General features: G+C 36.4%; 3 protein-coding genes and 1 pseudogene across 3 annotated transcripts; all 4 read right to left on the bottom strand.

Moving 5' to 3' along the window:
* Positions 1-218: 218 nt before the first annotated feature.
* Positions 219-1,283, bottom strand: LOC135941227 (poly [ADP-ribose] polymerase tankyrase-2-like; annotated as a pseudogene).
* An 888-nt stretch (positions 1,284-2,171) lies between these two features.
* On the bottom strand, positions 2,172-3,246 carry LOC135941226 (poly [ADP-ribose] polymerase tankyrase-like). Its single transcript, XM_065486573.1, has 4 exons — positions 3,106-3,246; positions 2,862-3,045; positions 2,483-2,736; positions 2,172-2,424 (listed from the first exon to the last, which is right to left on the bottom strand). Exons 1-4 carry the CDS (start codon positions 3,244-3,246, stop codon positions 2,356-2,358), a joined length of 648 nt encoding a protein of 215 aa, XP_065342645.1. The 3' UTR covers positions 2,172-2,355.
* A 3,475-nt stretch (positions 3,247-6,721) lies between these two features.
* Positions 6,722-7,185, bottom strand: LOC135941225 (phosphate-regulating neutral endopeptidase PHEX-like). The gene is made up of 3 exons (XM_065486572.1): positions 7,172-7,185; positions 6,962-7,109; positions 6,722-6,907 (listed from the first exon to the last, which is right to left on the bottom strand). Exons 1-3 carry the CDS (start codon positions 7,183-7,185, stop codon positions 6,722-6,724), a joined length of 348 nt encoding a protein of 115 aa, XP_065342644.1.
* Positions 7,186-11,682: 4,497 nt separating this feature from the next.
* On the bottom strand, positions 11,683-12,728 carry LOC135939950 (poly [ADP-ribose] polymerase tankyrase-like). The gene is made up of 4 exons (XM_065484576.1): positions 12,597-12,728; positions 12,346-12,535; positions 11,933-12,186; positions 11,683-11,879 (listed from the first exon to the last, which is right to left on the bottom strand). Exons 1-4 carry the CDS (start codon positions 12,726-12,728, stop codon positions 11,799-11,801), a joined length of 657 nt encoding a protein of 218 aa, XP_065340648.1. The 3' UTR covers positions 11,683-11,798.
* Between the last annotated feature and the right edge of the window lie 7,450 nt (positions 12,729-20,178).

Below are 20,178 nucleotides of genomic sequence, written 5' to 3'. Positions count from 1 at the left end.
ACAGCACGGCAGCTGACTATAGCCAAGACCCCAAATTGTTGTAATCTTATCAAAAGCACAAGGGTTAAATTTGTTGTAATGATAGTGCTAATGCCGTGAAAAATTATCAAATTTTATCATCGTAAATATTGGTTCTTCCCCTTTTCTAATCTCATTGGGGTGATCATAAAATGAAAATTAATTAAAAATTGTTTTAAAAGACTATTTTTTCTCAATTTTCCTTAGGACTTTATTTTGCAAAGCATATAACAGCAATAATTAAAACACTTCCCAATTAAGTGAAAAAACGTACACAAAGATTGAACCATAAATAAGAATTCATCTCAACATTGTGCACTTTTCATCCCTGACATCGTGCTTAATAATAGCCCGCTGCCCCCGCTGGCACGCGCATTTCATTTCCACGCGCGTAATTAGTCGTGTACTCAATCAGGTAGCTGGGGTACACCTGAAAAAAATTAAATTTTAATCCATTATTTGTATGAAATATTTTATAAATACCTGATCGTCGTTGTAAATGACGTACTCAGGGTACAGAAGGGCGGATCCCGCATTGGCCTTGACCGAGTGGTATTCTGAAGGCAGTCTGGACCCGGTCGCCTCGGAAGTCTCGAATTTGCGGCCCAGAGCAACCGTGCAGATGAGCATCTTGCGCACGCACACGCTGCAGTTTACGTTGCGGTGCGGCGAACATGCCTGGTGGTCGCCGAACGCGTAGTTGTTGCTCTTGGAAGAGTTCTCAGCGAAATACACGCCTGGAAATTTAGGATTAAACTTGTTTTTAATAATTTCGCTAAAAGCAGTCACTAAGAAATGCTGTGCATAATTAAAAATAAAAGTTATTAACATCAGGATCGGCGTTCTGCGGATTTTTTCATCTCCTTCATATAAAAATAACTCACCACTTCCAAACATGCCTGAAGCCTTGGCGAATCCGGTGTCGAAACCCTCCGTGGCAATGACATCAGCCTTAGGTGAGCCGTGGAAGAGATGCTTCTCCTCGACTTTCTGCCCGCCCAACTGTCGGGAAATCTCTTGCCGGCGCCTCACGTACTGCGGCCACGTGTGTATTTGTTGTTGATTCGATACACCTTTTAAAATTTAAATAATATATTTCCACTTATTAGTTAGTTCCTTTTTACCTTGCGAATATTGTAGCCGGTTACTTCAGCGTGTGCAATTGTGGACCGCATTTTGTGCTCGACGTATTTGAAATCATCGTTTCCCCTGGGAAGGTCCTCCAACGAAATCCCGTCGATCCATGTCCTGCTCGATGATGCCATATTTAAGCGGTATTGAGTTGAAGCGCAAATCGGGCCTGCTTTTTATGTCGGATTTTTATCTACGTACGATCGTCTGACAGGATTATGAGAAATAAAGCTAATCTGTAAAAGAAAGTCATATTTTATCACACACCAGTGTAATTAAGATGACGTGCCAATAACTAATATTCCTATCGATCCTTTTGTAGTACATGGTTTTTAATCAATTATGTTCATTTCCATGGTGCGGATATGATATAGATATTTTGGTTGTGTAGAGCCTATTTCGTGCTATAGCTATAGAACAGAGGAAAATATGTTAATCGCCTCATACCATACTGTTGGCTTTTATGTGCTGTTCAAAAAACGATCAATAATATCTTCAAATGAAATATTAGTATGTTTAGGACATCTGAAATTCAATAAAATTTATTTGCATAACTTGGATTAAAAGACAAGTAATTTTTATTCTGCTCGCTATAATATATTAACAAACTTTTGCATCTTGAAACCTGTTTCCCTTAATGGCAAGATGGATTTCCTGTAATTTGCGATTAAAGATGAAAAGCAATGTTTAAAACCACAATGTTTGTCTCTATTTATCGAGGGAAGTTTTTTTATCAGGCTCATGTCGACTGATGTAAATATGAAATAAATGCCTTAGACTTTTTTAGTTGCAATTGTGGGCCTTCAATGCTCCAATTGCGTCATACCGTTTTTATTGAATGATATAATCACAGATTAAGACCTTTTCCTGGTGTCACCAGTTAATGAAATATTTTTATCCCCGTATACCATGGCACTTTTTAAGAATTGAAACAAAATTTTAATGTTTCTGGATGAATTAAATTTTTTTATTCTCGATTGGAATGACTCGTATAAATAAAAACCTCTCTGGTTTTGATAGAAAAAAAGCTTGAGCTTCTTAGAAAAAAGCAATTAGGAAAATCAGAGGCAATTTTTTACTAGGATATAATTTTTGTACAATAAAAGGTATAATTATTATACTGCAGAAAATATAATATTAAAAGCTATCTAATTGCAAGTAGACTTTTAGATTTTTTAATACACATATATATAAAAAAATAACAAATCAAACAATAGTGCACCAAGATTCAGGAGCATAGTTAGTTGTATACTCGATCAGGTATCTAGGGTAGACCTAAATAAATTAAATTTAAATCTTTAACCCTATATGTGTAGGTTAAATTTCAATAAACCTGTTTATCGTCGTAAATGACGTACTCAGGGAACAGGAGAAGTGGTCCAGAATTGGCCTTGACCGAGTGGTAACCTGCGGGCAGCGCCGATACGGTTGACTGGTTCGTCTCATAAATTCGGCCCAGGGCAACCTTGCAGATGAGAATTTTGCGGACGCACACGCTGCACTTTTTGTTTCTGTGTGTCGGGCAGGGCTGGTGGTTGCCGAACGCGCAGTTGTTGCTCTTTGAGGAGTGCTCCGCAAAATATACTCCTGGATGAATTACAAGTAAAATTATAAAATCAACTATTGTAAGCGCTTTAAACTTACAGAGAAATAAATTTTGTTTATCTTTTGTTTCCTTTAATTCTCGTGAAAATGAATGAATATAAACTCACCATTTCCAAACATTCCCGACTGTCTAGCAAATCCGCGGTCGAATCCCTCCCTGGCGATGATATCAGCATTGGGGGAGCCGTGGAAAAGTCTTTTTTCCTCCACCTGCTTGCCAAGGTCGTTGTAAATCTCTTTCCGGCGTTGCTCATATGCCGGCCACGTGTCATTGTTACTGATGCGGATCACCTGGCAGACATTTTTAAAAAAATTTAATTTAATTAAAAATACAATTTCAAATAATAGAACCTTCAAAATGTTGTAGCTGGTCACATCGTCGTGGCCTATTGTTTTACTCATTTTGTCACTGGCGTATTTGAAATCTTTGTCACGTCCGTCTAGCTCCTCCAGAAGAATTCCGTCGTACCATGTCTTTCTTGAAGACGTCATTTTGCGAGGTGTTAGTTGAAGGATCCTGGTACGACGTTTATATTGCTTATCCTTCCTTATCTTCAGAAGCCTGATTGGACTTATTAAGAAAGTCTAAGTTGCAGAATTTGCGTTTGCTTTATACCACGGATACGAGAAGGAAAAATAGTTGATTGGGTTCTCATGGTGTCCAGTTTTTATATTGTTATCAACAAAAACAAAGTTAATATCTGATTTGTATCAAAAGTTTGGAGCTTTTCTAATTTCCAGTTTAAATTTTAAAAATAGAAATGGTGATGGATAGTAAAAAATAAGTGTTTTATTAGGAATCATACCACTGTAATCTTATCTTCAGGAAAAAGTCACATTGCACCATATTACAAGTATTAATTACTATACACATGTTTCTAAAAATTTACTACTCACAATTTTGCAAACAGAAAGAACTTATAGCCCAGTGAATTTTTAGTATGACTCAAAAAGGTCAAGAAGCTGCAAAATGCATTGATCACTATGGACGTCTGCTCGGTCATAAACCATAAAAGGATCTGTAGACGGATAATCCTCTTCTCTCTCAAAAACATGACAATAACGATCTAGAATGTAATTCTCTTCGCTCGCTGCGTTATTCGATGCACTGAAATTGACTTTTGTTAACTTTGGGAGAAAGGCACAGGCACTCTTGACAAGCTCATGCAGCAAATCGCTCAGTATTTCGTCCACTATGCGATAGGTGTGCATGTGAAAAGTGTGCAACTGCTTCAGAATTTTTTTCTCTTGAATAAGGAAAGTGGCCTTCCTCAAACCCTCTTGGTTGAATTTATTGCTGTATATCTCTATTTTTTCCAGCTTTGGGGCCAAAACGATGTTGGAAATATCTATGCATCCGTTAATACTATAATCAAGTTATTTTTAAATATGTTCAAACTAAAAAATAAATCATACTTACGCGGGAAATTGTCGCCACTCAAACTCTTTCAGCTCTGCAAAGAAATCCGTTGGCTGTGACATCATGATATTCGCGTGAATGAGGGAAAGTTTCTCCAGTTTCGGGCAATGTTTAAAAACGGAATTCAAATCAATAAAGTTCTTTTCGTATAGACTGAATAACACGAGCGTGTGTAGGTTTTTGCCGTATGTTTCCCAAAATCTATCCCGGATGGGAAACGGACATGCTTCTAAAATTTGGAGGTTGAGGCTTTTGATTTTAGTGAACTTGAACAAAGAATCACTCGCTTCATTAACCCTTTCAGAGTAAAACTCCAAATCAACCTTTGGAAAATCAAGATTAACAAAAAATGATTTATTTGGATAAATAAGAAGAGTCACCATTAAATCAGTAATGTTGGGAAACATTGTATGGACATCAGCGTGCGTGTTGAATTCCACGTTTGCGTGTCGCAGGTTTGAAGTCTCGCTGAAATTTTTCAGGAAGAAAAATTCCCGCCTCTGCTTCGTGGAACTATCATTGCAGTAAAACTGCACCACTTCTATATTCGGCAAATTCTCGATGCACAAAATCTTTAGCCAAAAGTGCGTGTCTGCTAAGCCTTTTGATGCAAAAATAAACTCCTTCACGTTGGACAAACTGCTTTTGATCTCCTCCGCAGAAGGACGAAAACATTTTGAATTTTCGAATCTGACATTGAGGAATTGCAGACTCGGAAGGTTTTTGCACAGATTCAAAATTTGCGAGACCTTGAATGAGTAGATTTCGACGAAGAGTCGATTTAAATTTTGCATTCTGCTAAAATATTGCAACATTTTCGCTGTGCCTCGCTCTGGAGTGATTTTCATCTTGAAAGCGTGGTTTCTTTTGATCGTCACCTCCTCGATGTTTGGAGCCAGGTTTGCAGCCCAGCACAGCAGCTTCTCGCAGTAAATGCGAGTCTATATTGAAAACTAGATTTTTGTCGGAAGGTAGAAAATATTTACGTACCATTTTAAATGACTTGTTTGCGTATCGATCAGGACAAAAGGACAAAATCCCGTTCAGTTCAACGCGACGCGTTCTGGTACTGAGTAAAATCCGGAACACTTCCATTAGATCATCAAATTTTTTACTGTCACCTTTTTCTCTCCGGCATCTCCATCGCAGCATCTCTTGCAACAGTTTTTCCCGCAACACTCTGGCTATTTGGAAATACTTGGAACATTTAAACTTTTTAATAAATTGAAACTCACGCAAATTTTGCATTTTTAGCTTCTGTTCGAATGATTTTAAATAAAAGTGAGCATTGTGCAAAATTACTCGAATGGCCTGATGTTCCAAGCTTTGGTTTTTAATGTGATACAGTCTTCTTTTTGTCAAAAGCAGAAATGATTCGTCATTCATCATGCCTTGAGACAAAAAAAATATCCGAAAATTAGCCAAAAGATATAATTTAGAGTAAAGAGAACGTACCTTTCCGTGTTAATCCGTGTACTGCTGGCAACTGACCAAAAATAATGCTAATGATCATGGCTTCGTGAGCGTCTTTTAATTGATATTTCATAAAAACATATTTTAAGACCCGTTTCTAGTACTACTCAAAAACACAATTATCTAAAAGAGTTTCGAAAAGCGCCGATTTTCATGCAAAATAAAATGTTCACGCCTCGCTGTATGATTATACTTTACTCACATTATAATTGGTTTATTTAATATTTTTATACATCTCAATTAAAAAAAAGATACTCGTACTATACTAAGGGATGCTACTCTATACTCAATGCAACGCAGACCATTTGAGAAATCATCAAAAACAAGTGTTAAGCGAATTTTTCGAAAACATTTTAAGCAAGTGCCAAAATGTCCAAGAAAAAAACACAAAACATTCATTGTTGCCAAACACCCGTGACTAGGACAGCCGTTTCGGGTATTAAACCCTCGTCAGCTAGCCTTTGGTGCAGCGAGTCCCTCACCTCACGGAGAGGGAACATCTCTGTCGCGTCAATCTCCAAGACTAACTCAACCAGGTTTTTAAGCCGGCAGCTTGCATTGGACAAAAACGCGTGGCAATTTCTCAAATAGTATAAATCATTGCATGAGTTATAACACGGAATTTAAAGAAAAATACGTGACCTAATTAATACAAGAGAGGATCAATCTCTCCAATGTGAAGGATTTTTGCTCAATATACAAAACGAAAAAATTCCAGGAATTTTCTGTTCAGAAGGGATAAGTGCTAGTTGTCGAAAAACCGTATTCTTATACATATTTACATTTTTTTAAATGTTTGTGCGCGGTAAACGTGTTATCACTTGGCGTGGCGGCGGCCCTTCATTCAATTACGATATCACGACTATTATATGGTCGCGTGCCACCGCGCTGATAAACGAAGTGGTGTGAATAAATAACAAACAGATCATTGTTTGCTTTCCTTTTATCACGTAGGGACTTTTTCATAATTGATATACAACAATGTTCTACAAAATTTGTTTAAAAGCTCTAAAAACAAATATTTTGAAGGCAAACAAGAGTTATTGTGAACAAATAAAATTAATCAAACAAGGTCTAATAGATGGTGCACCTATTCCTAATAGGGTTCATCTCTGATCCTGAGGGACAGTTCCAAGCCTTGGCAAACGCTTTGAAATTTTTCAGCGACACATTGACCCTGAATTTCCAGGGACTGTGCACTTGAGACCTGTCCAAAATGAAATCTTCCGTGAATTGGACCGATTCGCTCGTGCACCGCGCCTGAAGAATTAATTTCGTCGAATTAATTTATAAAAGTTTTAAATATAAAATTACAATTGCCATCCCCAGGAAGAAAAGCTGCTCTGGGCAGTAGTCCGTGATGAGGCCCATGAGTATGCGATTTGTGACGTTGAGTCGCTTGAAGGCGCGGTAGGCGGCTTGCAATCCAACAAGGTCCGCTATGTTCTCGGCCACGGTTTTCCTTCCATCAACCTGAATAATTGTTACTAAATAAATAATACATAGGAGGATTTTATGAATTACTTTTCCAACTTCATCCCTTCTAAGAGTGATAAATTTTCGTAATTCCTCGGTGTACTGCCTTACGAAGCAATCCTTTATCGAGTCATAATTCGCGATTGTTCCGTCAGACCAAATAGTGTTCCACAAGCCTCTCCTGCCAAGCTCTAATAAAAATCGTTTTAGATTAAAAAATGCAGATATTTCTGGATTGACGAACCGTAGTAATGGATGCAATGTGCAAACTCGTGGCCAATTATAGTTCCGATCGCGCCATATTCCAAAGCACTGAAAAAATATCTTTATTCCATCTAAAAGAGAGAATATTTGTTAGTTGGTACTCACTCGAGACCCAGGTTGAGTAATGGAGGATTCAATGAAGCCACGGGTAAACCTGAAGGAAGTTTTTGTATCAGTTTGTAAGAACATCAAGAATAAAAACAAATTACAAATTGCATTATAGTGGGACACGTAGAACGGATTATTCCTCAGTGGTTTCATGAATGCTTTTAATCCGTTCACCCTAGGTTTTTTATGGTCAGTTAAAACTACAGGATCGTAACCAATTACAGCTATCACGTCATCCACTTTCTCCACCGAATTTTCTATACTATCCCAGTCCATCCACATGCTGTTCGCCACGAGAGTCTTGACCTCCGTCTTGACTGCTTCAAACATGATTTTAGTCTGAAAAAAAGAACACAGCTTGCATGAGAATAAAAAAAATTAAAAAGCGAAACTAGAATTTTTCAATAGAAAGATGATTCTAAGGAAATTTAATGCCAAATTTTTAGCATTAAAAATTATTTGTTAGCTTTACTGGCTTTTCAAGACTTTAACTCAGATATGAAATAATTTTTGGGATTGCAAGTATTTTTTTGGAACGAAAATTTGGGCTTTGGATAATTTGGTGACTCCAGATAAATAATATAAACTTATTTCCCGAGATTCTTGAACCCCATTTAAAGTAAAAAAAATTTTAGGGACTGAATGAAGAGACTAAGAAAAATTTTATTTCCATATGTACTCTCTTAATTTTTTAAAAACCAAAAAAGTGAACACTACTGCCAATTTTGAAAGAAAAAAATTGCAGAGTTTTGTCCACATAATTACTAATAAATTTGAAATACGTATAAAATTCTCAAGTCCAAAGCATCAAAAACTTACTTTATTAATTTTATCCGTCTGAGGGTAGTCCCTGGCGTACGCCACTCCAAGAAACCATTCAAAACGTTTATTTGCAAGCACGCTACGCAAGCATTTCCTTGGCTCAGCTAAAAAAAAATGAACTAGATTTATTACTGGCAATAATGAAACCTAAAAACCTTTCTGAACGCATGTTGCGTAATTTCTTCTCGCTCTCTGCAGAAACGGGTGCTTGCTATCACTATCATCCTCGAGAATCACTGCACAATTTTTACTTATTTTGAGATTTTTAACTCTTTCTTACCATGCAACTTTTTGTAAACATTGTCCAAGGTAGAGTGCATTTGGAATTTCTGGTGTTCGGGGAATTTGCTTGTGACCGGGTTGTTTTTCATGTAGCCTCCGCACGCGAATTGGAAGAAATCGCTGCACGGATCGACACTCAAATCCATTGAAGCCAAAATACGGTTTGCTGAAATTTGAATAAAGTGGCAGTTGACCGGGCTGAAATTGAATAAAAGTCGTTGAGCTGACCAGACTCCATGCATTCCTCTGAATAACAGACATCCTTAGTTTCGGCCTCAATACGTGCATGTGGACTCCCGATTTTATGAAATCGCACTTTGATTCCAAAATTATGAAGCTGTGGCAGTGAGCTTTCTACAAACACATAATGTTTCTAAATCACGATAGTTTGGAAAGCTCAATTAATTTCACCATTTAATGCTCTGTTTGTTTCATTTCTTTCTATCAGCCACCTGTACCAATCAATCCTTGGGCTGAGTGGTGTCTCTGGTGAAGAGAAATTATTACAAAACACGTACTGATTAAAAAATTTAAATAAATTTACGTACCTTCCAAATTTACTGCCAGAATAAGACACGAAAAAACCAAGAGAATTGCTCTATAAAATACCGTATTGTTTTGTAGAATTTTTTGTCAATTGAATTGCCCTGCTTACACTTACCGTGTCCGCATATTCCGACTTTTATTTACCGATCAAAAGGGTCGTGCTTTACACCACCGATGCAGCCAAGCTATTTGGAAATAAAATCAGAGTTTGTGTAAGGTTTTTTCATTTAAACACTCTACAGATGATGACTGTCTACAATTCCGTATGAAAATCAAATCCAAAAGCAGAAACAAATATTATCTTTTTATACAAGCCTTGTATTTAGATTTTTAAACAAATAATAAAATGTATACATTGCCTTCTTCCCCGCCAAATGCATGATAAAAATTCCTCTTATACTGAATGAATGGCTTCACAAAAGAAAATAGCATATTTGTGCAAAGCTACCTTATTACATAAGAATTCCTAGTGTATGCAACGTGCCACATTTCTGAGCTGTGCCTGTTGCAAACATTTCTATTCGGCAGGTCGTCATCCTTCAAATAATATAAATTTACGAGCGTTTTCCGCGGAACAGCTTTTGAGCTTTGACTAAACCTAAAAAACAATCATTGCTGACCTTCAACGGGGACTTCTTGTTGGCCGCGACAGCCTAACATCCTCTTAACATGGTAAACAATCGGATTTTGGTGGAGCAGAGAAGTACGTCCAATTGCTAACTCTGAGCATTCATCTCCTCAATCTAACAAAACCCACAAATCGAGGCAACTTTGGTGGGAATGTGTTGTCAGTGGGATTGTTTGACTAACAACAACAATAACACATATATTGAACAAACAAAGTGACGAATATTGGACCTCAATATCAGCGCACCATCAGCGTTTTCACCAACCTATATACATGTAATAATTTTGGATATATAATTCATGAGACTTCACTGTAAAATTGCCTGTTCTCAGCATTATTTTATTTAAAAACTTATTTGTTATGAGCTCTTAAATTACATGATCTCTATATGGTATTTGTTTGTTTGCCGCAGTTGGAAATAATAAAATATATGGATTTGACACACGTTAACACCATACTAAATTATTTATTTTGTCTTGCAACGAATTAAATTAAAGTTAAGATTTACAACATCTATTAATTAATTTTTGTACAATATCACATCAAAAGAGGTGAAATTCCTCTCAGCACAATTTTCACCTCTACGATAATCCCTCAAAAATAATTAAATTAAAAATTATCAATTCCATTTCTTCTCTCACTAATCCTTTTTCAATATTTTTTCTATCATTTTTAATAAACGAGAAATGCAGCAGCATTTTTCATTTCCCTGGCTCCCCGGGAGCTGCAGAGGCTGTTGAAGTTGAGGCTGCTCTCGTAGTCTGTGTATTTGAGGCGGCAGAGGAAGGCGTTGGCCAGCAGCACCGATACCTCGTGCCGGCTCAGTTCCACGCACATGTCCCTGCGGAAGCGCTCCTGCAGGGCCAAATAGTCCTGAATCTCCGCCAGGGTCACTAAGCCGCTCACAAAGTTTGTGAAATTCTGATTTTTTTACCACTCTTGCTAAAAAACGATGGAATAATTGCATTTGAAATCAGTGTTATATTTTATTTGGGAAGCGTGATGAGAGGTGGGCATAAATTGTACCTCTTGGAAAGTTCCGTGCATGACCACCATGTCCCAGGCTGGCACACGACCTTCGCTCCTGATGAACATTTCCAGGTCGCCAGAGTTTCTGACCTTCCATTTTATTCAATTTTAGTATCGTACTCAAATTATATCAAATGCATTTACTTGTCTGATAGCGGTGGCAGCAGACAGGGAAAACCCCAGATTTTCGCTGGAATCGTTACAATTTTTACTGGTACATGAATGCAAATAAGATGTTTAAATTTTATTTATTTCACCCTTATGCGCAATTTAAAACGTATTTATCAAAATATTGTGCTCTTTTATAGGATGATTAATTTTGTAGTGGAAATAAACCGTTTTGGCACATTAATTTGAGTAAAAATAACTCATCTTTTTGTGTGTGAGGCATGAGAATCATTGTTACTTGCTGCCATGGCCATACGACGAAGTTAAAGTTGAAATTCAAAAGCGTCCTTTCGAAAAGACGAGACTTCATGTATCATGCGATGGGATTAACGAGATAATTTTGATGCAGCATAGACACTGAAAAGTTAGGTAGACTTTTTAAGAGGCTCGTTGACTGTAATATGTATGGTATGAGCGATAAGGCCGTTTTTACTGTCACACAGAGAATTACACTTTTCTTCTTTATGATGTTACACCAGCAATCGTAATCTTTTATATCTCTTTCCAGCAGTTTGTATTATAGATTACAATTAAAGTTTGATTATGCTTTATGAAAATGGTTTTGTTTAAGCAGTAAAATAAAACTAGCCAGCATCTAGAGTAATTAAAAATTTAATTTAATTAGCTTTAGGTAAAATTTTGGAAATGCATAGGCATAAAAATAAACTTGAATATTTTTGCACTGGTCGAATAATAGAAATTCTTAGGGAAGTTTTATTAAAATCTGTTTTTATTCATCACAACTCTCCTTAATTAAATACAACCATCACGGTTATCAAAACCTTAGAAATTTTGCGGCGGAAGATCACAATTATTTAATTTTTTTAATCACATAATTTGGCACCCGTTACTTGAGGCAGCTGCAGTGGTGTAGTTGGTCGTGTACTCGATCAGGTAACTAGGGTACACCTGATAATTAAAAAAAATTATTTTTAACCCCTTCAAAATAAATTATTATTTACCTGATCATCGTCATAGATGACGTATTCAGGGAATTGGAGGCGCACCCCTTGGTTGGCCTTGACCGAGTGATACCCTTGGGGCAGCGACGACACAGTTCTCAGGGTCGTCTCGTACTTGCGGCCCAGGGCTACCCTACATATGAGAATCTTGCGGACGCATTCGCTGCACTTTTTATTATTGTGCGTCGAGCAAGGCTGGTGATTGCCAAACGCGTAGTTGTTGCTCTTGGATGAGTGCTCAGCGAAATATACACCTGGAAAATTTAGCAATAAGTCCGAATGAGATGAATAATTAATTAATTCGTACAATTGTAAAATTAATTATTTAAAAGCGTTAACACAATTTTAAAATACTCAAATTCAAAATTAAAACTGAATAATTTTTAATTCAAATAATAAGAACGGAAAATTACCCGCTCCAAACATTCCGGACTGCTTGGCGTATCCACGGTCGAATCCCTGTTTGGCGATTACGTCCGCTTTGGGCGAGCCGTGGAACAGCCTCTTTTCCTCCACCAACTGCTGCCTTCCCATTTCCCAATAAATCTTTCCCCGGCGCTTCTTGTACCGGGGCCACGTGTATTTATTGTTAATGCGGAAAACCTGTGGTTAATTTAATTTAAATAATTTCCCTTAATTTGATTCTGATTTGATCAAATCTCACCTTTTTTAAGTTGTAGCTGGTCACGTCGCTGTGACCAATGCTGTTCCGCATTTTGCCCTCGACGTATTTGAAGTCATTGTGGCCTCTGTCCAGCTCTTCCAGCTGAATTCCGTCGTACCATCTTCTTGACATATTTCCTCGCTAATAATTGGATGTCTGGTGAAGCAGCCGCTCTTATAAGATTGCTCCGCTGTCTTAGACTTTCGCATCTCTGATTAAAGTCGATGTGTGTGAATTGCGATTTAACAAAGCGATTGCAACTTTAAGTAAGACTTTTTTAAATCATACAAAAATCACTTTAATTTTTGGAAAGCAAAAATTATTCATATTTTTTGTTCGTCATTTCTGTTTTACAGCTTTCTTAATATAGTAATTCAAACCACGTTTTTGTTCATTGCAGACCACAATAACCAAAGTTTCTTTATTTTTTGTATACTTTAAAAAATATAGAACAATGCTCAGAAATACCGTAAATTAATAATGTTCAAAAATTTGTTCTTTTACATATCAATCTGTCTTTGATATCTGAATAAAAAATGAAAAATCAGTTTCAGCTAAAAATGCAATCTCTGTATGTGCGTATAAATGATGCTTTTTGGTGTTAACGTTTTTCAAATTAACATCATTTGCGAAATCATCACAATTTTGCATTCTTAATATTGCCTGTCAACAACTTCTGAATTTACAATATTTTTTAATCAAAAATAAACTGCCTAAATAGAATAGTGCATAAAAAGTGCTTTAATTTGTAACAAAAGCAGCGGGGTCCAGATGTGCGATAAAATTTGTTCCCACTGCGCAGATCCAAGATGGCGTCTCAATGTGGGAAACAAAAAACTCTCTTTGGATTGCCGCACGAGTGTCAAGAGTTTGTTTTCAAGATCCAAAAGAAACAATTAATACAAGTAATGCAAATTACGTCACAATATATTGACGAAAACTTGCTTTCTTTTCGCGCATTTCCACATGACCATTTTTTGAATTTCGCGCCATACTCCACCGGACGCCATATCTGCGCGTCGCACGAATCTGGCTCCCGCTGGTAACAAGTTTTTGCCGGTCATTTCCAGTTGAATGCAAATATATAGCAAGGAATTTCTAACTACAAAGCCCCGACAAAAATCACTATCAATAAGAACTAAGAAGGCCTTTTATCTTATCTCTGATATTAAGCACGTACCAAGTTTCTCATAGAGAGGCATTGATTATGATTTTAAATTTTAGTTGAGAGACTAGCTTGGACAGAGTTGTTCGGGAAATCAAGAATTTGAAATGGTATGTTGTTCTCAACTCATATTCGATTGTTAATTTTAACAAGACACATATAAAATAATAATTAAAATAATGGTCGACCAAAAAACAATAAACTTCATCCATGTGGTGCGATAAAAACAGACGTAGCCATTGTAAAACAGTGATTTTTTGGTCGTTTTTAACGAAGCCACCTTACTTTTTATAAAACCGATTAAACCATTAACCATTTTCTTTTCAATTTTTGTTCAACAGGCAAATGGGATTCCTGATCACCTCAAAACAGCCGCAACGGATGGCCTACTCAATGTATCTCTATTATTGTCAAATTTCAACCAGCTTAAGTACATCATAATAGTATTTATATATTTTTCATTATTCATTGATCCATTGATAAAAAAATCATATTTTAGGCTGGACCAGACCACGATTTTTATATTCTGTTAATCACGATGATTGCACTATCGGTTGGCTTTCAAGTAAGTAAATTCTTCTTCATTGGAGGATTCAAGATGTTAAATTTACAAGTAGTGTGGTCATTCCAATGGATTTAAATTGTTTGGATACGTGCTATAGTTTTCTTAATTTTATCAGTCGATCCAAAAATGCAGAAAAATATATCATTTTAATATATAGATAATATGTATGTATATATCACGGTCAATTTATAATCCACAGATTCTGGTTATGATTACTTTGGTTCTTCGATTCTTCGATTCTTCAGAAAAGGCTGAAAAAATTCGTTTTGCCATTTGTACTCTCTGCAGCTCATTGGTTACCATTTTCAACCTGGTCATAATAAGTTTTGGTCTGGATAACTATATTCCAGAAAAGAAATAATATATATATATATATATATATATATATATATATATATATATATTATATATATATATATATATATATATATATATATATATCTTGCGTGAGTGGTACATGACTACGTGAGTGGTTTTCTACAATAAAACTTAACCTTATTGTTTACTACAGGTAACAACAAGAATTATTGATCCCTTAATTTTATTATTAATATCCTGTTAAGAAAATCTAAATGTCAGACTGCGCCGAAATTTTCCAGAAATTGTTGTCGCGTTGAAAAATTATCAATGGATTTGTTTCAAAATCCTGTACAAGCAGCAAAATTTCCAACGGTTTTTTTTGCGAAGTGAATTTTATAATTTTATGACTCATGAATGAACAATGGATGTGAATAACTCAATATCGTTACATATTAGCTAATTATGTAATATGATAAGCTGATTGGGAGAAAAAACTCGAGATATTATCTTAAAACCGAGAGGAATTGAATTGTAATTAAATTTGTTTTGTATGATGTAAAAGGAAAATATATATAGTTCTGGTTCTCAGCGTTGTAATGTATCAAAATAAATATCTGTGCCAATAATATGTCATGTTTCTCTTTCCAATTTCATGACCTGGCTATTTTCAATTAATGTGTTTGTTAGCCTGTAACTCTCTTTAATGGAATAAATCGCACCGGCATTCAGAATTTAGTTTGTATTAAATTAATTTAAAATATGACAACTCACTTCTGTTCAATCTAACTACTATAGAAGAACAATTTAAATAGATGGGACACAGTGTGCGTCGTGCACATAAAAAATTAAACTGGTTAATTTACCCTCGCTCGGCTCCAAGATTGTTTAGATTTGGCAAAATTTCCTGTGCTCTGTACATACAAAGTGTGTACTCACAATTATCAAAAGCAAATCTTTTAATAAAAACGTGTATTTTAACTATTGGCGATATTGGCAAACGTGAATGAAGACTGAAAAAATCGAGCAGATATGCTTAGAAATTAAATGGAGTCCCATCGAACTGCTGGAAACGGCAGAACAGAAATTGCTTGCTCGACCAGATTGAGAGTGGAAAAAGTATATATTTATGCAACCTGTGAAGCTCGCATGATGTGAATGTTGCAGCCATTCAAATCCATTCAAGACCATTCCAATTTAACGACTAAAACAGAAGCAGAAAAATATTTGTTTAATTAAATCTGTAGAAAAAAATAATGCAATTTTAATTTAGAGAATATGGGAGAAGGTTCACGGTGAAAACTCCAAAATTCTCACACTGTTTTGCTTTCTTAAAGAGTATTTTGCAATCACTCTGATCCAGAGTCCTTAAAGAGGAAAGCAACAAAATTTAATTATGTACTGTGACACATTCTACTCATTTCTTCAATAAATAGGCTTGAAAAAAGAATAAAAACGAATGTCTTATTTCGTGATATTGAAATAATCTTAAATATTTTGGAAGATATTCACATGAATTTCGGCTGATGCATTCCTTGGATAATCTGGATTGCAATGTTAGAAAATTCTGAATTCTCCGGCTTCGATAGGCGTCACGAGAGCAAACAGCATTCGCGACAATTCCTTTTCAGACACCGAGAAAGACAATGGGGACGAAACGCTTCTTCGTCATTTTAATTTTCATCGCATCGTTTTCTCTAGCCAAACCCGAAGGTCGTCAGTATAATATATAAATTGTTCGGCATCATCATCTGTTAATTACAATTTCAGAAAGGGATCTCAGCTCCAAACCTGACCCACACAATGTGATGCAAAGGACAATCTTTATGGACACGGGAGAGGCGAAAAGGTTGTGGGTCAACATGTATGAGCAAAAAAATGTGGGATTCAAGCTATTATATCAGGTAAAAATGTGCGTGCATTAGTTACAATTGAAATTTAATAAATTTTAAATGCGTTTTTTTAAGCTCCCCGTTGACTTGTCATTTGATTTCCCATTTTTCGGCCGCAAGATCAGGAAAGTCAATCTGACCGATTACGGGATAATCTCTCATCCTACTAGCGACATTAAGTGGTCCATAGTCCCTCTAGTGTTCATCGACAAAATAGACAGATTAAAAGAATTGAGATACGTCGACAGCGGTAAGCATAATATTTTTAAGTATAGAGCGTTTAAAATAAACATTTCCAATTTAGGCTCGTCGCTCTCAGTCCAGTGGAATTTCAGAAGAGATTACAGGACTCGTCACAACTGGGATAAGGATCTAAACTTCCAAATCACTATTTATTCAAGTGGAAGGATTGATTTTGTCTACAGATCGATACCTCTGGGCAACCTGATCAGTTTTGATACAAACTTTCAAGGCGAAATTTCGTCAAATCCAATGGGGGTTGGATACGTTTTTAATTTGTCAGGTATTTAAATAACTAATAACATCAACACGAGGGTTAATAAGAAAATCTTCAGGACCCGCTGATTTTGTTGTTCTGGGATCAAGTTTTAATTTCAAAGAAGTAAAAATCACGGAAGGCACCGTGGTCATTTTTGAGCCTCTGAAGTCGTGCTCGAATTTCTACGACTGCAAAAGCTGCGTCGACGCGAGAGACGCAATGTCGCTGCCCTGCTCCTGGTGCCCGGCTATCGGGGCCGGGGTCTGCTCCAGCAAAACGGACTTTCTTAAAAAGGTCTGGAATGACAATGCTTGTGACGATCTGGAGCTTTCTGACCCGCTTGACTGTCCAAATGGTACTACGTGTATGTTATCAATTTTATTGGTCTCAAAATTTATTTATTTGGTGCTAAATGAAAGCTATAAATAAATTATTTTCTGTTACATAGCGGATATTTGCAACTGTTCAGCACAAAAATGGATCATGGCTCTACTAGGAATAATCATCACTCTGCTCATCGGCTACGAGCTGCACAGATTTGGGTTCTTGGCAGCGGTGAGACATCTTTTCAGAAAAAAATATGATTATAAGTTTCCTCAGCAAATGAATAGCATGCCAATACAATATTGCCACATGTAAGCAAATAATAACTTTGTGCTCGAGTGACGTAACAAACATTCAGAAATCCTTCTCGACGGTGTCAGAATCCTGAACCTGTTCTTTAATAATTTGTTGGCTAATGTTTGGAAATTTCGGAAATTAATATGTTGACTTTGGCAAAGGTATAAAGTGTAAAATAAATCAGTTATTTCATATTAAAAAATGCATCAATTATTTAGATCTACCTATTTTTACCCAGAAAGTAATTTTAGAGCTCCCTCTTTTGAGTAAGATTTTCGTCAAATTCCCCAGTTGCTAAAGGCCTTAGTGTTCGATGCTACCAACAGATGGCGACACCATATACGTTCAAAATAAATTTAATTTTAAGGCACTTCCGCTGTGATTTCAGACTCAATCCTGGTACACTTAATATGCTTTCTCTTGACGTGCTGAAAACCAAAATCAGTCCAGCCATTCGCCGTAGAAACGTTGGAAAAGATTTTATGTTTCAAAATATAGTTTTTGACGATTCTACGACGTTTGGCTGAACCGATTTTGGTTTTCAGCACGTCGAAAAGAAAGCATATTAAGTGAAGAATGCACAGAGGCTGGATTGAGTTTCGAAACGCTGCGAAAGTGCCTTAATTAAATTTATATTACTTAAGTATACGGTGGCGCCATCTGTGTGCGGCTACGAACACTAAGGGCTTATACAAAAAGAGTATTAAATTAAAATCGAGTTTCATTCGTGCAAAGAATTGTGATGATTATTCCTCTGTGCTTTAAATTAGAAATAAACTAATTCAATTTGTGATAAAACGATTGTTTCAATTAGTACAAAAAATTTATCAGAAATTAATAATTGAAGCATAAAATTAAAATTTCGAGCGTGGCCTATACCAAAATTAATTGGTTAACCTCTGTACAGCGGGCCACTCCCACGTTTCCCCCTGAGTCTCCCCCCCTCTCCGTACCTGACGAAGTGACGCCATTATCGCAGTGCACGAGCGGCAGGGCGGTTGGGTCTCTCTTGCCTCTCCCTCTCTTCTTTGCACAGAGAACGCTCTCAACAGGTAAGCTATATAAAAGTCTTGATTTTTGTTAATTCATATTGATTAATTCTCCGGGAAGATTGCAAAATTATTTTAGAACACGTGCAAAGGCGAATTCATTTTAAATTCTATTTAATTTTTAGAAAAGGGTGCAAGTTTAATTTGGCTGTGTGTAGATTACATTTTTAATGGAAATATGATAAAAATTGTTGATTGGAATCTCTAGAATTTAGTTCTGAAACAAGAAATGAAGTTATTATCCTCAAGCATGCAGACTATTTTTTGGAGTCTCTGCCAGAGCGAATATTTCATCCACAGAAGAGCATTCTTTGGCTCGTCAGGCGCAAATAGTTCGCGTTACAGAGCAGATTCTAGCATTCTCTGAGCGCCTCTGTGCATTTTATCAAAAGATTTATGCATTTTCATTTTACTTCGAGAGTATTAGTTTGAATTATTTCCTTTAATGAATTTTTCAATTCTAAATCAATATATATTGTTTAGAGAGGTTAGCAAAAAAAGGTGTAAGAATTTTTTGCCTGATTCCTCCTTCTGGAAATAAATTTTTCGCATTGAATATTTTTCGGATAGAATTCCAAGAATTTATCCTGCATTGTTGGAATAATTTGACCTTTTGAACAATTTATTTTGTGTAGAGTTGAAGCCATCCCAGCATCAAAATGGGAGGAAAGAAAAAGGATAGAAAGAATGCGAAAAAAGCATCAGCTACGGCGGGTGAGTTTCTTGTTTCACATTTGGAAAAGTTAAAATCTGATTTTAAATCATGATTTCCAAAGGGCGATCACAGCAAAGTGCTGAGGACGAGAGCAACCCTTCTCTGGCTGATCTGCAAATCAGCTCGCCCAGTGAGGTCGAGTCGAACCCTGATGAGTTTGATTATACCGAGAGTGACTCTGTCACGGACAGCGCGAGCAAGGCAAGCAGCCCCCCGTTGCTTTCGCCGTCGTCGGACAAAAGCGACCTGGAGAAGCAGCCGTCCCCGGACGATATCAAGAAGTATACTCTAAAAACCTCTCTTTTTAGCAAGATAATTTTAGTTCCCCCTAAATTACAAATGGGAAAAATAAGAGTTAATTTACTGCGATTTCAGATCCAAATAATAATTTATTTTGACGAGTTCGAAACAAAATTTGTTTCCGTTTATTGCGGTAAACAAGAAAACTGTTTAAACAAATTTCTACCGCGATTGGCTGAACTGATTTTGGTTTATAGCACTCCAACGCCATGATTTAATCTGAACCTTTCTGTTCAGTTACTAAAAATTGTTAAAATAATAACCGGTCCGTTAGCGGCTTTAAACTTAAACAAAAAATGATCGACTGGCCAATTTCCTGAAATTCTATATATATAGCAAACCAATATATTATAATCCTTTGCTCTCGCAGCGAAGAGGATTTCCCAGCGAGGGTGCCGGGCGTGTTAAGTTCACTACCAACTGGAATATTGACTGTGCATGTCAACTACTTCGAGATCAAGTTTGATCCAAAAATCACT

This window comes from Cloeon dipterum, chromosome 3 (genome assembly GCF_949628265.1).
Source record: "Cloeon dipterum chromosome 3, ieCloDipt1.1, whole genome shotgun sequence".
NCBI classification, from domain to species: domain Eukaryota; kingdom Metazoa; phylum Arthropoda; class Insecta; order Ephemeroptera; family Baetidae; genus Cloeon; species Cloeon dipterum.
This window is presented reverse-complemented; position numbering and strand designations above follow the sequence as displayed.

What these genes read in the sequence shown, in the direction of transcription:
- LOC135941225 (XM_065486572.1), bottom strand. An exon ending in TCTTCCTGGGGATGGCAATT is followed by an intron (nt 6,908 to 6,961) that starts GTAATTTTATAT and finishes TTAATTCTTCAG; the next exon opens with GCGCGGTGCACGAGCGAATC.
- LOC135941226 (XM_065486573.1), bottom strand. Translation starts at nt 3,246, where the DNA reads ATGACGTCTTCAAGAAAGACATGGTACGACGGAATTCTTCTGGAGGAG. An exon ending in CCAGCTACAACATTTTGAAG is followed by an intron (nt 3,046 to 3,105) that starts GTTCTATTATTT and finishes AATGTCTGCCAG; the next exon opens with GTGATCCGCATCAGTAACAA. An exon ending in GTCGGGAATGTTTGGAAATG is followed by an intron (nt 2,737 to 2,861) that starts GTGAGTTTATAT and finishes TAATTCATCCAG; the next exon opens with GAGTATATTTTGCGGAGCAC.
- LOC135939950 (XM_065484576.1), bottom strand. Translation starts at nt 12,728, where the DNA reads ATGTCAAGAAGATGGTACGACGGAATTCAGCTGGAAGAGCTGGACAGA. An exon ending in CCAGCTACAACTTAAAAAAG is followed by an intron (nt 12,536 to 12,596) that starts GTGAGATTTGAT and finishes AATTAACCACAG; the next exon opens with GTTTTCCGCATTAACAATAA. An exon ending in GTCCGGAATGTTTGGAGCGG is followed by an intron (nt 12,187 to 12,345) that starts GTAATTTTCCGT and finishes TAAATTTTCCAG; the next exon opens with GTGTATATTTCGCTGAGCAC.